The 18,929-nt window shown below is 36.6% G+C and overlaps 2 protein-coding genes across 3 annotated transcripts; one reads left to right on the top strand and one right to left on the bottom strand.

The window, feature by feature from the left end:
• The first annotated feature begins 2,156 nt into the window (after positions 1–2,156).
• On the top strand, positions 2,157–4,395 carry LOC129410606 (uncharacterized). The gene is made up of 7 exons (XM_055159090.1): positions 2,157–2,214; positions 2,324–2,399; positions 2,546–2,852; positions 2,980–3,055; positions 3,130–3,242; positions 3,882–4,135; positions 4,285–4,395. Exons 3-7 carry the CDS (start codon positions 2,714–2,716, stop codon positions 4,393–4,395), a joined length of 693 nt encoding a protein of 230 aa, XP_055015065.1. The 5' UTR covers positions 2,157–2,214; positions 2,324–2,399; positions 2,546–2,713.
• A 937-nt stretch (positions 4,396–5,332) lies between these two features.
• LOC129410547 (uncharacterized) lies at positions 5,333–7,643 on the bottom strand. 2 transcript variants are annotated; one of them, XM_055158974.1, is made up of 6 exons: positions 7,030–7,643; positions 6,906–6,951; positions 6,609–6,700; positions 6,393–6,503; positions 5,773–6,049; positions 5,333–5,689 (listed from the first exon to the last, which is right to left on the bottom strand). In XM_055158974.1, exons 1-6 carry the CDS (start codon positions 7,530–7,532, stop codon positions 5,477–5,479), a joined length of 1,242 nt encoding a protein of 413 aa, XP_055014949.1. In that variant the 5' UTR covers positions 7,533–7,643; the 3' UTR covers positions 5,333–5,476. The 2 variants fall into 2 exon arrangements, with proteins under 2 accessions (XP_055014949.1, XP_055014950.1); XM_055158975.1 differs by having other exon boundaries at positions 7,039–7,643.
• Between the last annotated feature and the right edge of the window lie 11,286 nt (positions 7,644–18,929).

Below are 18,929 nucleotides of genomic sequence, written 5' to 3'. Positions count from 1 at the left end.
TTATACCACGGGCGAGTCTGCCATGTCTGTTGTAGACGTTTCACCAGACTTCCTCATCACTCTCTTCCTCACTCTTTCACACGTCATAATCCCAAACCATTGGTCATATATGGAAGTTCAGAGGGCGTTTCTAACCAAGTCCATGTTCATTTTCTATGTAAATGAAATGTAATTGAGCATGGAAGTGTTTGTATCTGGGTGTTGGTAAATTGTCACTGTCACTTAAGTGAGTAATGTAATCTGAATACTTTGGATTACTTGATTTGCTAGAGAGAAGCAAAGACTAGGAAATCTTCACATAAAAGTTTTGTCTGCTAAAAGAAAATAAAATGCCCAGTTTTTCCTTAACCGTATTAAAAATATGATTGATAGAAGACGAGGAGGAGACATGGTCCGTGTGGCATGGTTTAGTCCTGTTAAATCCTGTTTTAGACTTGGTTTTAGACCTGGTTTAGACCTGGTTTAGACCTAGTTTAGACCTGCTTTCAGACCTGGTTTAGACCTGGTTTTAGACTTAGTTTAGACCTGGTTTTAGACCTGGTTTTAGACCTGCTTTAGACCTAGTTTAGACCTGGTTTTAGACCTGGTTTTAGACCTGTATGGAAGATAAGTTGTTCCATCAGAATTTGAATTTTAAACGGCTCTGAATTTGTCTTTGTGAATTATTTTACTCTGAAAAAGAGCATCTGAATTTTTTTTTCTTCTGAATTTGAAGCACTGAAATTTCAGTGTATAGTTTTTCAATGTGTTTAAAATTTCAATTTTTTAAAAATTAAAAAATCATCTATAAAAATATTGGATGTATTTTTTTTCAAACCCTCAAATACGACTGTCTAAATTCGCATTGGTAAAATACGATGAAGAAAAATGACCCAGCCAACATCCGGGATACTGAGGCATTTGCAATTGCTCTTGCAGATTCGATCTAACTTCTAGCCAATCACGCAACGGTGTAGTAGTCACGGGAACAACCACAAGTCCACGGACGGAAATGGCAGCCGGTGGCCGCTCTTCGGTAATTATGTTCATATTTTCTAACCTTTTTTCGAAGCTAAATACTTATAAAATCTTACAAATAACAATTGCTTGACAACATTAATGTAAATGCTTGTACTCGCATTATTGGCGATTTGATAGAAACAACATTAATAGCGCTAGTTAATGCACTGTCATGCGCGCTCACCATAGACCACATGGCCCGCGCAAGTCAACCTGTTGTAAGGAAAACAACCACTAGGGGGCGATAGCCGCTACGGCTAATATGAAATACTGTCAACAAACATGGCAGCGCCCTTCTTCAACGATTTGATAGCATTTTATGTAGTGAAATAGAAAGAAAATACAGTGTTCTATGTCACTTATAGTAGGCTAATAAATATATTTGGTAATTTTACAGGATAGTCAGGCTGAAATAGTGCAGTCAGCAAGGCGTTTATTACATTTGCTGACTTCGTCTGAAAGACAGTCAAGTGCAGCAATTCAAGCCTCAAGTCAAGATAACGGGTAGTTGTTCTTAGAAATGATCTCTTTCTGAAATGTTCAAATATTCATTAAAAATATGACGCAGAGTTGATCAACAAGGAGGGATACGGGACCATGACCGTCACTTTGTACCAGCTACTCGGCCTACTCTTCAAACAGAAATGACAAGGTGTGAAATGCTAAATATGTCTTATCTTTATCTTTGGTTATTATAATAATAATTATTATTATGATGTTTACTATTGAAATCTGCTTTTCACTCAGCATCTGAGCCCAGTCCATGGACCTTGGGGTGTTGAGAATTTATTTCATGTATTATTATTTTGTAATATTTAAAGGTTTATAGAACCCATTAATTACTAATGATTAATGTCATAAGACCGCAGGTGTAAACAAGGCTTTTATAATCTTTTAATTTATTTTGGTCTTAACTAAATGTATGTTTTGTTTCTTTTTTCTTTTTCTTTCTCTATTAATTGTTTATTGAATGTTCTTGCGTTCTGTTTTTTGTAGAACTTTTCCAGGCCTTTTTACAAAAGGAAAAGGGAAACGACGATTTCCTGCCCCAGCACTTATTCCGGCCAAAAAGTGCAAGCCGCTGGAAGTGTCTTTTTACCTCCTTCCAAAACATTGTGACAGGACACCCAGTGAACTTGAAAAAGTCACACACATATGCAAGCAGGATTGGGCCCCAGGACTGCTCATCTAGATGAGAGCATCACCCATGAGGAGGTTAACTATGAAAAGACTCATGTGCACTCACTTCTTATTTTTGTTCTGAATGATGAATTTTGAATATTAAATATTGATTAATTAATGTACTTGCTCTTTCTGTTTACAGCTATGTGATGCCCTCAAAGCTTTATATCCAAAGTTGCGCACACTGTCTGGTGGATGGCTACTTTATAAATCTACAGGTACAAGTTTAATTGAATTGCTTGACAAGGTCTGAATGTTACTAAAAGTATACTGCCCAGTCATTAAGTATATACACTATTTACTTCATATATAATAATCTAAAATGTATGCAATATAAGTATAAAAGTATTGTGTGTTTCTACAGGTGGATGGGGTAGCCGTAAGCTCGCCCTTGTGTCACCCGATGATGCTGGGTATACAGGCAGATTGTTGAAATCTGCTGCACAAGGGGGTAAAAAAACTGTTCATAGTCCCACTTCAGGAGGACCTTGATACAAGTCCACTGGAACTAACTGATGAAGCATTCAAGGGCATGGCAAAGGCCATGTGCCAGAAGTGTGGAGTAGATGTTCCTCTGCAGCTTCTTAAGGATCACGTCAACTCATGCTCAGTCATTGAAATTGATGGTGAACAGCCTGTTGAGGATACAAGTCATCTTGTTGGGGAAAAATGTAGGTTTTGTCTTTACAACTGGAACAAGTCTTAAAGCATAAAGAATTTGATGATGAACGACACTTTTGCCTATTATAATTTTGATTTAAGTGCAACTCCTATCTTTTGTCTTTCCACTGTTAATAGCTGTGTCATGTCCAGTTTGCTTAAAAATGTTTCCTACTGACTGGATACAGGAACATGCATCCACATGTGGAGAAAGGTATTGATGATCTTTTTAGTAAATTGATCCATTATTGTATTGAATGTGATGATGTTTAGTTGCCTTATTTTCAGTCCAGTGACACCTGCAGTCACATCTGCCACAGTGACATCTGCCAAAGTGACCTATGAGGAGGACCATGCAGCCATTGCTGGAACCTCCACATCATCTGCTACTGTTACTGGGGGTAGGTAGTACCACAAATTTTGTCATGCTGTGAATACGTTTTCATTTGAGTGTTTAATGTCTTATTTGGTAATTGTTGTACATTTATAATCAAATCAAATGTACACTATATCGAAATCAGGTATTGCATTGTTTTATGCTTTCCTTCTAGACTGGTGATTATCTTTGAGTGATCCAAGGGAGGCCATATCTCAATATGCAAAACATTTTCTCCAAAACCATGCAATGGACAGCCCATTAATTCTCAGCATGGACATTAGAAAAAGTCTTACAGAGCAGGACATGGCCCTCATCTCCTTTTATAAGCAAAAAAATGTGGAATGGGCCCGTCCACTGAAATGCAGACTTGAAGGTAAAACCTAAAAAGTTAAAGGTTCTTAGAAATGAGTTTGAGTATTTATTTATTTTTTTGTTATAGGGGACACAGCTGTAGGACATGGTGTTGCGCGCTTTTTCTTTTCCACGTGCATGGAAAAACTGAAGTCAGGTTTTCACATACATTTTGGTATGTTCCAGTTTATCCATTTGGCACCATGCACACATATTCCCATATGGATATAGAATATGAAATATGGATATGGAAACAGAGACTACTAATAAAAGCTTTTGATTTGTTGTGTCCCATCGTTGTTTTCCATAGCAAACTGCAGTGTTACTCGACTTTTTGAAGGGGAGCCAAGTCATCTTGTCCCATCAGCTTCACACTTTCTGGTTGAAAGCGACCTCTTCCTCATGGCGGGGAGGATGATGGGTCACTCCTTCCTCCACGGAGGACCTTGTCTGTCTGGCCTCAGCCCTGCTATTGTTCATGTTCTCCTTGGAGGCACTCCTGAAACGTGTACAGTCACCCTGGAGGACTGTCCTGACTTGGACATCCGTGACACCATCAGGCTTGTATGTTACTCCATCTTTTCACTATTCACCATACCCATTGTTTATTTTTGATGAACTCGATAATGTTTTAATCTGAAACCAAGTTGTGGATTAAAGAATACAGCTTAGTTAAAGTTTATCTTCTGATCTGGTACCATCTCTTCAATCAGTTGGAAGGTGAGTCAAACCTGTCTGAGAAGGATAAAGTAGAGATACAGGATTTGGCTTTTGCTTGGGATCTTCCTCCCCTGACTGAGGGCAACCGAAAATGGCTTTTTTAAAAACTTTTAATTCATGCTGTAAGTATTTCTGGTCAAGTAGTACTTTTGGATTTATTGAAAAATTCTATGAACACATGTACATTCCCCTCATTCTCTCTTGAAGGTGATTAGGCGAGTAATAAGACAGATTAAGCAACTCCGCCGGGGACTAAAAAAAAAACACCAATATGGACCATGCTCACCCAGAGACCAGACACAGTAGATTTGTTCCTCCCCACAGAGGAAGCAGGGATTATCTGCCCTCAGGTGAGTTTGTTGCATATATTTTTATAATATATTGTCAAAGTATCATGTTAGTCTTGTAGAAATGCTGCATATTTTTTTCATGTGCCATTTTTAACACAGGTTCTTCTGCAGCGAATCAAATGGCCACAGGCAGATGATGATGACGATGACTGCCCAGTTGACACCAAATGTCATGTGTCTGGCTATCTCCGGGAGTTTATCACTACAGGTAGGCTGCTCAAGTGGTCTTATTTATAAGAAAAAGCTACAATGGTATACAGGATATAGTATCTCATCATTTCTAATTAAATATTTAAAGGTCATGTACTTCCTCTTTTCTGTAGTAACACCAGCTGAACTGCAAAGCCTAGTCAAATTCTGGACTGGCTGGGAGGTCTTGCCATCGAGTCTGTCTGTAGAAGTGGGAGCAGGAAGATATATTACTGCTTCAACCTGCTACGAGACCCTGCGCATCCCATGTCACTACAAAGATTATGCTGCGTTCCAGAGCGACATGCTTGTTTCTATCTCCACTTGCCACACAGGATTTGGTTTTGGTGTGAATTGTTATGTTCTCCTAATGTTAATGTTGAAAAGATATTTTGTCATCTGCAAGATTTTATTACAAGCTGAGTCAAGGGTTTAGTCTCTCAAATTGTGTTTCTGGTTCTGTCACAGGTTCATTATGAACTGGTTTTGTGCTAACAAAAATTCAGAAGAACAGTTCGTTTGGATCCTTTTTATGATTGTTGTGGACAACTTTTAATAATAAACTTACTTACACACAATACACTTAACATTTAACATGTCCACTCATTTTTGACAAAAAATTAAAGGCTATTTATGACAGATTCATTCACAAAGCGAGCAAATGCTCACAGTAAAGAACAGCGGCCATATAAATATCACAGCCAAAGGATTGTGATGCTGCCATTGGGTTAACAGCCTCCTTTAAAGCTGTCAGTTGTTCATCAGTTAGAGGAGAGGACATATCTGGTACCACAATGCCTGCATGCTCATCATGAGGAAGCCCACTGTTTTCCCATTCAATATGGGGCAGGTCCATATCCTAGCAAAAGATAGAACATACTACATGAGCTTTATAGACATTCAAAATTTGAATAATTTAAATGTAAAGAGAGCATGACGAACCTCTGTATGATATGGTCCAGGATTAGAGTGGTGTGTTTGACCCAGAACCCACAGCTGGTTTGGAGTCATGTTGCCTTCAGTTCTCAGTGCGTGGTTATCCCAACCACATCGAAAGGTGTCCAGGTCTTCCTGTAGGCGTGGCAGAAACACGTAGTGGCAACAGAAGAGATGTACAAGACTCCCAATGCTGAGAAAACCGCCCTCTTCAAGGTAGTGGAGAACATCGTAATAGATGCTTGTTACAGCCACCCATAGGTCTCTCCACAGCCTTTCTATGCTGAAAAATAAACCATACACTTAAAATATGGTCAATTTAAAATGTATATAAATTGTTTAAGTAGAATTATACATACATAATTACATATAACTTATTTTGTGTACTTCATATTGCAATAATAAGAAATGCCATTATTTTTTGCTACTTGAACAATAAATTGCCCCGATATTAATCAGTGATAAATGACAAATAATGATATAGTTAAATTAGAATACTTTACTGGAATACATTTGCAAAGAAACTTGCAGATGACTATTTTTCTCTGAACCATTAAAGCCTGAACAGATAATAAATTCTAATTAAGATCTAGGTTTACACCTACTCTTCTATTTTTCCAATTTACCGTTGGTTGTGTACACTTTTCCCAGAAATAAAGCTGCTCCTTCCTGTTCCACGGGCTGTGAACATGAGACGGGCAATATCCACGTTTTCCACCCCCTGATCACCACGAACTCTAAAAAATATAGACAAATATTCACATAACAATAGCAGATCAAGTAGTTTTGAATTAAACAATTAAGTCAAAATTAGAAACAGTATTATGAATGGGAGCATGTACCTTTGAGGAAAACCATACTTGTCAACTGATCTGTTGAAGAAAGCCAGAGCTGTGGATGCAAGGTTGTTGGAGGATGCACCCAGATACATAATCTGTAGAATACAAAAAAGGTACTTTATTGTCCCCATAGGGAAATTTGTCCTCTGCATTTGACCACAACGCTGAAATGACTATTATCAATCATTTAATTGGTTTATTGTCATTGGGATATTAAATCTCAACGAAATTATGTTTAGAGCAGCACAACAACTGCATATGATTCTCAAACAAGTTGCAATTCTATACTAATAAGCTTACCTTACGGGAAAACCCATCAATCCCTCCAAATATGACAATATTATACCTATAATATAAAATAAAAAATGTTAAAAAACAAATGCAGCAGTATACTAATATTATGTTGTAATGTAAAAAGAAATACCGGATCAACTTATGGTTCGTATCAATATGCATCAGGAAGTGGGGTCCTGGAACAGAGTAGGTACGGCGATTGATGCAGCCCAGGTTAGGTGTTCGAGATATGACTCCATTGGTGTCGACACGGTGCATGGAGGCTCTCACACGCTCGTACTGCACCCTCAGTCCTCTGGCTTGCAGAAGAGCCTTCACCATTCTATATCCAGAGTGAGGCTGCCTGGATATTACCTCTCTCACACATTGGTCCAGTTCTTCATCTGTCAAGGTGCAGTACTGTGATCTCACTGAGACACCAAAGTCGCCCATACGCCTGTATAGTGTGCTCCTGGAGATTCCCATGAGTTTGGCTATAGATGGCACAGACAAGTTCAGTTCAAGTAGATGTAGGAGGTGGTCTGAGGACACCACCATTCTTTGTCGCCCAGCTGGTCCTTGTTCAAACTGTACTACTCGAGCATGTGCTCTGTTTCTTTCCTTTTCATGATTCACCAGAGTGTGCAATTCCATTAATGCATTTAATATTTCTGCAGATATGGGTACCTGACTAGACAGAGCATGCAAGAAAACAAACTCCTGGGTGCAAGTGAACTCCAAAAAGTCCAAATCCAAAGGAATACGTTCCAGAATAAGCTCCAGGCGAGACTGAAAGTCGTCTCAAAACTTGGTTCAGGAGATCCTGGTAGACATAAAACAACCACTTATTTAAACATTTGTAGCTTTTTACATTGGGCATAATGAAGGTAAATATGTAATCATGTGTTTCAGACAAACAATTCCTTCCAGATTTGAAGGACTTTGTGAGGACCTTTCTCCATTGAAAAGATATAATATTTTAATTTAAATAGCTTTATTTCTATAACCATGAAGGATGGTTGCCATATCTTGAAACCCATGAATAATTAAGTACACTGTAATCTGTTGATGCATAAACGAAACAAGAAATTCTCTGTCTTTGCTGCTGAAATCGAACGCTGTCTCACAACAAATGAATGGTGAAGCAAATCCCTGTTATCTTGACTTGAGGCTTGAATTGCTGCACTTGACTGTCTTTCAGACGAAGTCAGCAAATGTAATAAACGCCTTGCTGACTGCACTATTTCAGCCTGACTATCCTGTAAAATTACCAAATATATTTTATTAGCCTACTATAAGTGACATAGAACACTGTATTTTCTTTCTATTTCACTACATAAAATGCTATCAAATCGTTGAAGAAGGGCGCTGCCATGTTTGTTGACAGTATTTCATATTAGCCGTAGCGGCTATCGCCCCCTAGTGGTTGTTTTCCTTACAACAGGTTGACTTGCGCGGGCCATGTGGTCTATGGTGGGCGCGCATGACAGTGCATTAACTAGCGCTATTAATGTTGTTTCTATCAAATCGCCAATAATGCGAGTACAAGCATTTACATTAATGTTGTCAAGCAATTGTTATTTGTAAGATTTTATAAGTATTAGCTTCGAAAAAGGTTAGAAAATATGAACATAATTACCGAAGAGCGGCCACCGGCTGCCATTTCCGTCCGTGGACTTGTGGTTGTTCCCGTGACTACTATACCGTTGCGTGATTGGCTAGAAGTTAGATCGACTCTGCAAGAGCGATTGCAAATGCCTCAGTATCCCGGATGTTGGCTGGGTCATTTTTCTTCATCGTATTTTACAATGCGAATTTAGACAGTCGTATTTGAGGTTTGAAAAAAAAATACATCCAATATTTTATAGATGATTTTTAATTTTAAAAAAATTGAAATTTTAAACACATTGAAAACTATACACTGAAATTTCAGTGCTTCAAATTCAGAAGAAAAAAAAATTCAGATGCTCTTTTTCAGAGTAAAATAATTCACAAAGACAAATTCAGAGCCGTTTAAAATTCAAATTCTGATGGAACAACTTATCTTCCATAGACCTGGTTTAGACCTGGTTTAGACCTAGTTTAGACCTGGTTTTAGACCTGGTTTTAGACCTGGTTTAGACCTAGTTTAGACCTAGTTTAGACCTGGTTTTAGACCTGGTTTAGACCTGGTTTAGACCTTGTTTAGACCTAGTGTAGACCTAGTTTAGACCTAGTTTAGACCTTGTTTAGACCTAGTGTAGACCTAGTTTAGACCTGCTTTTAGACCTGGTTTAGTGTCCAGCAATGAGTGGAATTACGAAAAAAAAAAAAAAAAAAGGGGGGGGGGGGGGGGGGATATAGCCCAAAATATATAAAATCAAGAAACTGCCGCAGTGTAATCCACTTATTTCAACAAAGTAACTGTAATCCAATTACCACTCACTGAAACAGTAACTGTAACTGAATACAGTTACTCATAATATGTACTCTGATTACGTAACTCTCATACATGTAATCCATTACTCCCTAACACTGCACTTAAGAAGGAATCTGTGATCTTAAAAACGCTTTGTGAATCTGGTGCAGAGTTCTCTCAGCATCTTCTTAAAATTGAAGTTACGAACATTTTTAAAGAAACGTTTCATGAATGAGGCCCAGTAAAGAAGTGAAAAAAATACAGAGAAGCGCTTTCCACTAGATTCGAGACTGTTAATCCGATGGGGTGAGAGGAGGACAGAAAATGCAGAATCATGCTGATCAGTCAAGTTGTCTGAAAACCAGTTGGACTCGCTGTGCTGTGATTGTGACTGCAGGCAAACAAACAAAGGCTCTTCAACTGTTAGAACATGTCAACAAGTGTGCACAATCTCCTGACGCACTTCCAAATGTCTGACATAATTATAGTGTCATTAAATCATAGGTATTATTGCTTTACAGTTATCGAGGGTAATGTTACTGCAGAAATGGTACTACTACTACTACTACTACTACTACTACTACTACTACTACTACTACTACTACTACTATTACTACTATACTACTACTACTATTACTATTGCTTTTAATATTACTACTACTGCTACTATTACTACTACTATTACTACTATTACTACTACTTACTTACTTACTACTACTACTACTACTACTACTACTACTATACTACTACTACTACTAGGCAAGGCAAGGCATGTTTATTTGTACACAAAGTAATTCAAAGTGCTTTACAGAATAAGAAATACATTAAAATTATAATAAAAACAAATCAAAACATAAATAATCATAAAGATTAAAATTAAAAAAGAAAAAAGAGACATAAATTAGAGAGAAGAGTGCGGAATGAAAACCTTTCAGTTATATGCACAGTCAAACAGAAATGTTTTGAGCCTACTACTACTACTACTATACTACTACTACTATTACTACTACTATTACTACTACTACTTCTATTACTAGTCATAATCATAATCTATTTGAGGCGCCTTTCAACACACTCAAGGTCACAGTACTACAAAATACCATAAAAAGAACTACAGTACAAAACAGTCAACTATTTCATGTTCAAACGTTAAAGGATAAAACTGCATTTGCAAAGAAGGTTTTGAGCGTCTCCCTCTAAAAATGCCAAATGCAGCCTTTACAGCACAGGTGTTAAACATAAGGCCCGGGGGCCAGATCCGGCCCTCCAAGACCTTTAATCTGGCCCTTGGCTGATTTTCAACTTAAATATTTTAATTAAAATATTGGTAATTTTCTGCGAATGCTGAGCATAGCAGGGTCTCCAGCGTCTCTGTACGTGGCCCCTCTCACCAGAGCAGCACAAAAGAAGACTTGTCTCTTTCCAAACGCTCTTAAAAGTACGATCGTTTTGACTGTTGACCGTGACACCCTCATCAAAAAAATGTCCAACATGAGAAAAGTGGAGCCGAGTGCAGGATTTTCCAAGAAAAATTGACTTATTCCTATTTACATACAAGTTCATATTAAAATTGTGTTGAAATTGGATTTTTCTTAAAGTTTCAGGTTGTTTATATTATAATATTATGTAAAAGAAAGAGTTCATCAATTAAAAAAGATTTCTGTAATAGATTTGTGTTTCTCTGCACAAATATTTGAACTTATTGTTATTTTTGGGGTTTATATGACATGAGTTTTCTGATCCGGCCCCTTTGGGAAAGTAGGTTGGATACGGCCCCCGGACCAAAATGAGTTTGACACCCCTGCTTTACAATAACAATAAATACATAAATACATGCAAAGGATCATGGTCAGTGTAGTTCATGTAGTTTTTTGAACGTGTCCATACAAACAAACAGAACATATAGACAATGAAGCTACATTTCAGTATAATATTAAAGTAAAATTAGACTTAGACTCAGACGAACTTTATTGATCCACAAGGGAAATGATTTGGAGCTCAGACATCACAATATATAATAATAATAAATAATAATAAAAAAAATAAAAAAAAAATATATATATATATATATATATATATATATATATATATATATATATATATATATATATATATATATATATATATATATATATATATATATATATATATATATATATATAATAACACATTCAAAGTAGCAGATATAGCAAATAAAAATGAAAATAAAACACAGAAAAATGTAACTGTGTGTGGACTCAGTCTGTGGAACGAGTTGGCAGAAAACCTGAAGCAGCACCCAAATATTCACAGCTTCAAAAGAAATTATAAAGAGGCAAAGGAGAAACTCAATTTGTCAACTGGACAAAATTTATTTGGTCGAATACGTTTCACAGCTCATCCAAGCTGCTTCTTCAGCTGCGAAACGTAGTCGACCAAATAAACATTTGTCCAGTTGACAAATTGAATTTCTCTTTTGCCATGGATTCTGCCTGCATGACTGAGGGATTTTTCTCATAAATTATAAAGAGCTTTTGCTTTTGCGGTGGAAGAGTGAGTGACAGCACTGGGTGATCAAATAAATAAATAACTAATACTACTAAATAATAAATAATAATAATAAAAATAAAATAAAAAGAATAAATATAATAAATAAATAAATGCAATAATATCAACAACAACAACAACAACAACAATAATAATAATAATAATAATAATAATAATAATAATAATAATAATATATAAATAAATTATATAAATACATTTTATAATAAATACAAAATAAAATAAATAAAATAATAATAATAAATAAATAAAAATAAAAAGTGTACAGATAAAATAATAACTGTTATATAACATAATACAGTAAAAAAAAAAAAAAGAAAGAATTTGGGTTAAAGTGATATTTACTATGCATAGTGTGTAATGCTAATTACTGTAATTTTTTTTTTTGCTATATGTAAATATGTTTCGTGATGGAAGTAAATAAACAACCACATCATTTTTGTAAACTATGTCATAAATTAGGGATGGGCATGATTAATCGATTAATCGATAATTGATCATTAAGAATTTCATCGATTACGTTAATTTTAATCGACAAACCGAATGTAGGTTGCTGTGTGTAGCGTGACCAAACAGGTCTGTACATGTGTCTCTCTGCACTCAGAAGGAGTGAGCAAACACAAACATTCGGTCAGTGTGCAGCCTAACGAAGCACAAATGCGTATTTAACGATGACTTGTACAAGAAATTCTACGCTTTCCGTTGTGTTCAGGACAAGTGTGAGTCCATGTGCACAGTGAACAAAGCAGCACATATGTTTCGGTGTCCAGTGGGAAAAAGTTTTGCCAGGTGAGAGTCGCTCAATGTCGATGACGAGTCCCCACCTCCCTCCCCCCGTACAGTGTCCTGGTTTTGACAAACGCAAATATGGTCACACTAACCTGTATTCACCTGAGTCATGTCTTTTAATCCAACAGAAGTTGAACCGCATCAGCGACACAAGAGCTGGAGTTTTATCTTCGCTGAGTTTATGATGCGATGCGGTTTTAAGTTTTGTTTCTGTGAGAGTTGCGCAAAACTGAATTAAACACATTATAATCTCAAACAGATTGATGTGGCTCTAGAATCGTTACGGCTTATATGTCGTAAAGTTGAATTTATTTATGCAGATTAGTAGTGCAGATAGTCATAATAATGATGATCATTTTAATATAAAAATGTTAATGATTAATCGATAATCGATCGTTAATTCTTCCGACGATCGATTAAGAAAATTTCATCGAATGCCCATCCCTATCATAAATAGAGGTGGGTTAATATAAGTTTTTTTCCCCAATTATTTTTGAGAAATGTGCTTTTCTGTTGTTTACTGTGTGTATGCTGTATGTATGATTATTGTTTCTTGCTTGGCACAAACTCGAGATAAAAACAAATCAATCAACTGTTCATCTGCAAGTAGCCTCTTAGGACCTGGTGCCCACATATCACATAACACATTTTAGGTTGTTCAGACACTTCATAAATATTCTTTTTCAAATCAATATTCAATTGTGACTTTATTGTGTTCCATAAAATTATTAAAACATAAAATTCATGTTCCATATATCATAAGTGGACATATAAATACAAGAAAATAAAAAATATTGTCACGTGAGAGAGCGACTGCTGGGCCCAGTAGCTTTTGTTATTATATTATATTGTGACGTGTGAGCTTCTGTGTCCAAACCATTTCCCTTGTGGATCAATTGTCTAAGTCGAAGTCAAAGTCTAAAAATATAATTCTTTGTTTTTGCACTCATCAGGTCCCACTCAGCCCCAAACAACAAAGAGAAATCAATCGAGCAAGGCCAGGCAAGAGTTCAGGTTTCAGGAGGACACACGTTTTTCTGCACAATGACCATCTAATAAAGCCTGAATGAATAAAATATAATAATATAATACAGAATAGTTCTCACCTGCTGAATGCCTTTGTGTGCGCTGTAATCCCCGTGTGCTGCTGTGTGTGCAGGTGTCTGACAAGAGAATAGGATTATCTGGGATGGTTTTAAATGGTCATGTGTGGATTTAATTTAAGCCCGTATCCAATTACAGCTCGGATTATAACAAATGTCTCTCCATGTGGAATGACTGAAGACTATCATACTTTATTATAGAGTCCGAACAAACAAATGAAAGGGCCCGTTACGCTGTTTTCTGATCTATGTTTTTAGGAGTAACTATAGATCATAATTTAAACTGGAAATCACACATAAATACAATTAGAAATAAATTATCCAAAGTGATTGCAATTATATACAAATATAGATATATCCTAGATAAAAACAGTCTTTTTATTATATACAACTCGCTGGTAATGCCCGACAGAACCTACGGTATTGAGATTTGAGGCAATACATATAAGACTAATACAAATCCAGTCTTTACCTTGCAAAAAAAGACAATAAGAGCATCACATTATCAACTTATAATGAACCAACCAATGTGTTATTTATAAACCTTCAAACGCTGAAATTGTTTGATTTAGTCGACCTTTATACTCTGAAAATCATGTTCAAAGTAAACAACAATCTCCTGTCAAAACCTTTACAGAACATGTTCAAAATCCGAAAGAGCCGATATGAGCTCAGAGGCACGGCCATGTTTATCAAAAAGAAAATCAGAACAAACATTATGAAATTGTGTAAATCTGTTAAAGGGGCGGAGCCTCTGGAACATCTGTACAGAAAACCTAAAATTGTGCACCAGTCTCTTTCACTTTATAAAGAAGTTTAAATGTTTAACTCTGGACAGATGCATGAAATATGAGACTTAGTTTGTGCTGTAGGACTTTGTTGTTCTGTTTCTGATTTGTTTGTTGTATTTATGAAGATGAACTGGTGTTAAGATGAAGCTCTGACAAATAATAATAATAAAGGGAAAAGGCATAATAAGTTTAAGCTTCAGCCTGCACCTTTTCAGTCTGTGTGTGTTAAATATGACTGTTTATGAATTAATGTCAAAATATACCTATGACTGAAATAAAATAAAAATAAAAAAATAAATAAATGTTCTAGTTTCCTCATCACAAACAGACCTGGAGTTGTGTTTTGTTTCATTCACACATGTTTAACGCACAGACCCTGCACATTTAGTTTCCTGGTTTAGTCCTGGTTCAGACTTTGTTTAGTTCTGTTTCAGTCCTGGTTTAGTCCTGGTTAAGTCCTGGTTCAGTCTGTGTTTAGTCCTGGTTCAGTCCTGGTTTAGTCCTGGTTTAGTCCTGGTTTAGTCCTGGTTCAGTCTGTGTTTAGTCCTGGTTTAGTCCTGGTTCAGTCCTGGTTTAGTCCTGGTTTAGTCCTGGTTTAGTCCTGGTTTAGTCCTGGTTCAGTCCTGGTTTAGTCCTTGTTCAATCCATGAAAAACGGCTGAAAAAGTGCGTAAGTTGTTTTCGTCTTACAGATAAAAACACCAAACAGAGTGAAATGTGAACATGAGAATAGGGTGAGGCTGAGCTCTGTTGCACCTTGAGATGTCATGTGGTAATACAGAAAGTGCTCCACTGTGTTTTTAAACTCCACACACCATCACTAGAATCATTTAGATCATTTCAGCTCTGGAATTGCAAATCTCGTTTGAAAAAAAAATTTAAATGTAGCTTTTAACTTGAAAACTACCACTACATGACATCACAAGGTGGAAAAGAGCATTTTGAGTGTTGGAAATGTAGAAGCTCTCAGGGAACGGTAGCATTTGTGGAAAAAAATTATTCCAATGATTCCAAAAATTCACAGTAATAAACAGTCCTGTTTCAGGCCTGGTTTAGTCCTGGTTAAGTCCTGGTTTAGTTCTAGTGTAGTTTGGGTTTAGTCCTGGTTTCATCCTGGTTTAGACCTGGTTCAGTCTTGGTTTAGTCCTGGTTTAGTCCTGGATTAGTCTTGGCTTAGTCCTGGTTTAATCTTGGTTTAGTCCTGGTTTAGTCTTGGTTTAGTACTGGTTTAGTCCTGATTTAGTCATGATTTAGTACTGGTTAAGTCCTGGTTCAGTCTTGATTTAGTCCTGGTTCAGTCTTGGTTTAGTCCTGGTTTAATCCTGGTGTAGTCTTGGTTTAGTCTTGGTTTAGTCCTGGTTTAGTCCTGGTTTAGACCTGGTTCAGTCTTGGTTTAGTCTTGATTTAGTCCTGGTTTAGTCTTGGTTTAGTCCTGGTTTCATCCTGGTTTAGACCTGGTTCAGTCTTGGTTTAGTTCTTGTTCAATCCATGAAAAACGGCTGAAAAAGTGCATACGCTGTTTTCGTCTTTACGGATAAAAACACCGTCCAAACAGAGTGAAATGTGAACATGAGAATAACACTGGCTCAGGGGCACAAAAACAGTGGCAGAGGTCGCTGAAGTGCTGAAACATGAGACAGGCCTCTTCAGGTGGAGCTTCATACAAATGACCTGGACTTTGCATGCTCCATATCACTGGTGAGAAGGTTTATTTTTACACACAGCATGACAAGATAGACTCAGAGAAACAGATAGGCCTAACAATAACAGGCTAGAATAATAAACTCTAAGTATCGCTCTGTAGTGTACTTTTCCATAAAGCTGTATGTTTTAAAGTGCATATAACAAATTAGACTGCTCCTTTCTTTAAGAAATGTTTCACAGTGTGACATTAAACAGCTCTACCTTACATTTATTCAATACACGCATCAAAAATCTCCGATCTTCCGGTCATTGTGCAGTGCATACTGGGAAGGATTTTCCGAAAAAGTGAGCATCAAACCGTCATGTTTGTTTTGTTTTCCCAGTGGGATGTGTCTATTGACAAAGTCGATCTTTTCAAGTCTTTTGAACCATATCGCTTTTGTTTCTGGTTCTGATATTGTCATATTTTTATTTTGGGATTCGGACATTGTAATTATGTGGTTGTTGGATCCTAACAGCGGAAAACGACTCAAGAAATTTGTTTGCGAACTCCATAAATGCAAAAGTGAATCAGATGTGTGTGACTGTAAACCTCTGTTCAAACTGTTTCTCTTCCCAACAGAATTGAAAAATAGTGAAAGGTGAAGGTGATGGGCAGGTTTGATCCACAGGAAGGACGAAAAGGGAAACCCTTGACTCCCGAAATCATCCTGAGTTGCAGCGAACATTTTGTATGATCCATGCCGTATAATGGACTGAACCAGGACTAAACCGGGACTGAACCAGAACTGAACCAAGTCTAAACCAGAACTGAACCAAAACTGAACCAGAGCTGAACCTGGACTGAACCAGGACTAAACCAGAACTGAGCTAGGACTAAACTGGGACTAAACCTGTACTGACCCAGGTCTAAACAAGGACTAAACCAGAACTGAACCAGGACTAAACCGGGAATAAACAAGGACTAAACCAGAGATGAACCAGAACTGACCAGGGTCTAAACCAGGTCTAAACCAGGTCTAAATAAGGACCAAACCAGGACTAATCTTGGACTAGAACTTGGAATCTAGCCCCTGAGAGAACCTCAAGTCCGTGGAACAGTGTGTCTGCAAGGCGTGATCAGGGGCGTCAGCTGCGTTTCACCGCTGCTGATATCGTAGTGATTTTAGTGAATTTGTATGAAGAAAAACCCACCACTTCAATCCAGGTTAAAAAAGCATTGTATTACGTACAATGCGTTACTGACATTTGTACTGAGTAAAATATTACAGTTTTTTTTCCCCTATAATGCCTTACATTACTGCGTTACAGCAAAAAGCAACACATTACAGTCATTTGTTACTTTTATAATGCTTTACTCCCAACACTGATAATTCTTAACTTTTGTCTCTGCTGCACCATAAATAAACATGGTTGTAATAGTTTCCGTCACTGGGCTTTTAGCTTTAGTTTGGTTTGAGTTCCCGGGTCGTACTTTAAAGGATTTAGTCTGTACCTTTAGTTTGCACTTTGGGTTTTTAACGTTATTTTGTTGTGATTGCGTGGTAGCATTTTCTGTTTTGTTTTGGGTCAAGTTGTTCTTATTTGGTTGAGTTTTAACAATTATTTCAGGACTTGTTTCCTCTGCCCAGGGGCTGCAAGGTTTTGTTCTGTTTTTAGCAGTGTATTAATAAATATAGTGGCCATTTTTATTGTTTTAACCACTGCTAGTTTTTTAATAGGATGAATTATTTAAAATTTTACTTGCTCTTTTAGCCTTTTAATAAGTTTTAATTACATCTTTTAAAGTCACGTCTTTGTCCATTTATTTCCAAACTTATCTGTGGTCTTTGGTATTTTATGACATTGTATTTTAGCATTTTAAACATTATTTATTGAAAAGTTTACCTTGGGTCTCTCTCTCTCTCTCTCTCTCTCTCTCTCACACACACACACACACAAATAAATAAATAAATAAATAAATAAACATAAAAATCTTGCCTAGTCTTTTCTAGTTACATACATGTACACAGAGGTACTCAGAGGTATGCACCAAATCTTGTCAAAATTACACAATAGTTATGATTTGATAAATAAAACTACACGACAACGGCTTTATTTTGTTAAATTGATGTTTAAAATGTTAGAAAAATGCATTTCTGATGCATAAATTGTCACTGCACTTTAGATTGCATTTCTGATGACAAAGAGATTCTACTTTAAAATTTAGCTCTACTTCCTGTTTTTCAACTGTTTCTTCACACACTGACACTTAACTGATGAAACTGAAACTGAATTTATGAATCTGTCAAATGCATTTTAACATTTCTGGTGGAGGAAACGCCTGCATTAAATAATTAGGGCTATGGGCATGGTAAATACCGGTGAAAACAAAGCAAACAAACAAAAAACTTGAAAAACATGTATTATTAACTGTGACTGGGGTCGCGTCTCCTCAGACCTGATATGTAATTTGGCCTGGCGGCGTATCCTGCTTTTCATCATACAGATCAATATATTTAATGCCAAACTGTGGAACATTCCAAACAAAACAACCACATCTCCACGCAGACACGCAGCAGGTAGCAAACCCTCCACTACTGAAGTAACACGTTTAAAAAATACGTAAAAATATATTTGTTTCGAGGAATTAATTTAATCTCTTTTTCTTTTATTTATTTAATTTTCGTCATCTAATAATTGGTAATAAATCGATAAAAAAAAAAAAAAAGAAGAAAAAAAAAGAAAGAAAAAAGCAGGAAGATCGAGTTACGTCTGCCGATGACGTCACCACGCACGTAATA

Source organism: Boleophthalmus pectinirostris, unplaced genomic scaffold, assembly GCF_026225935.1.
Source record: "Boleophthalmus pectinirostris isolate CB_2022bp ecotype Guang Dong unplaced genomic scaffold, ASM2622593v1 HiC_scaffold_23, whole genome shotgun sequence".
Classification (NCBI taxonomy): Eukaryota; Metazoa; Chordata; class Actinopteri; order Gobiiformes; family Gobiidae; genus Boleophthalmus; species Boleophthalmus pectinirostris.
The sequence above is the reverse complement of the archived record's forward strand: the minus strand, read 5'-3'. Positions and strand labels throughout refer to the sequence as shown.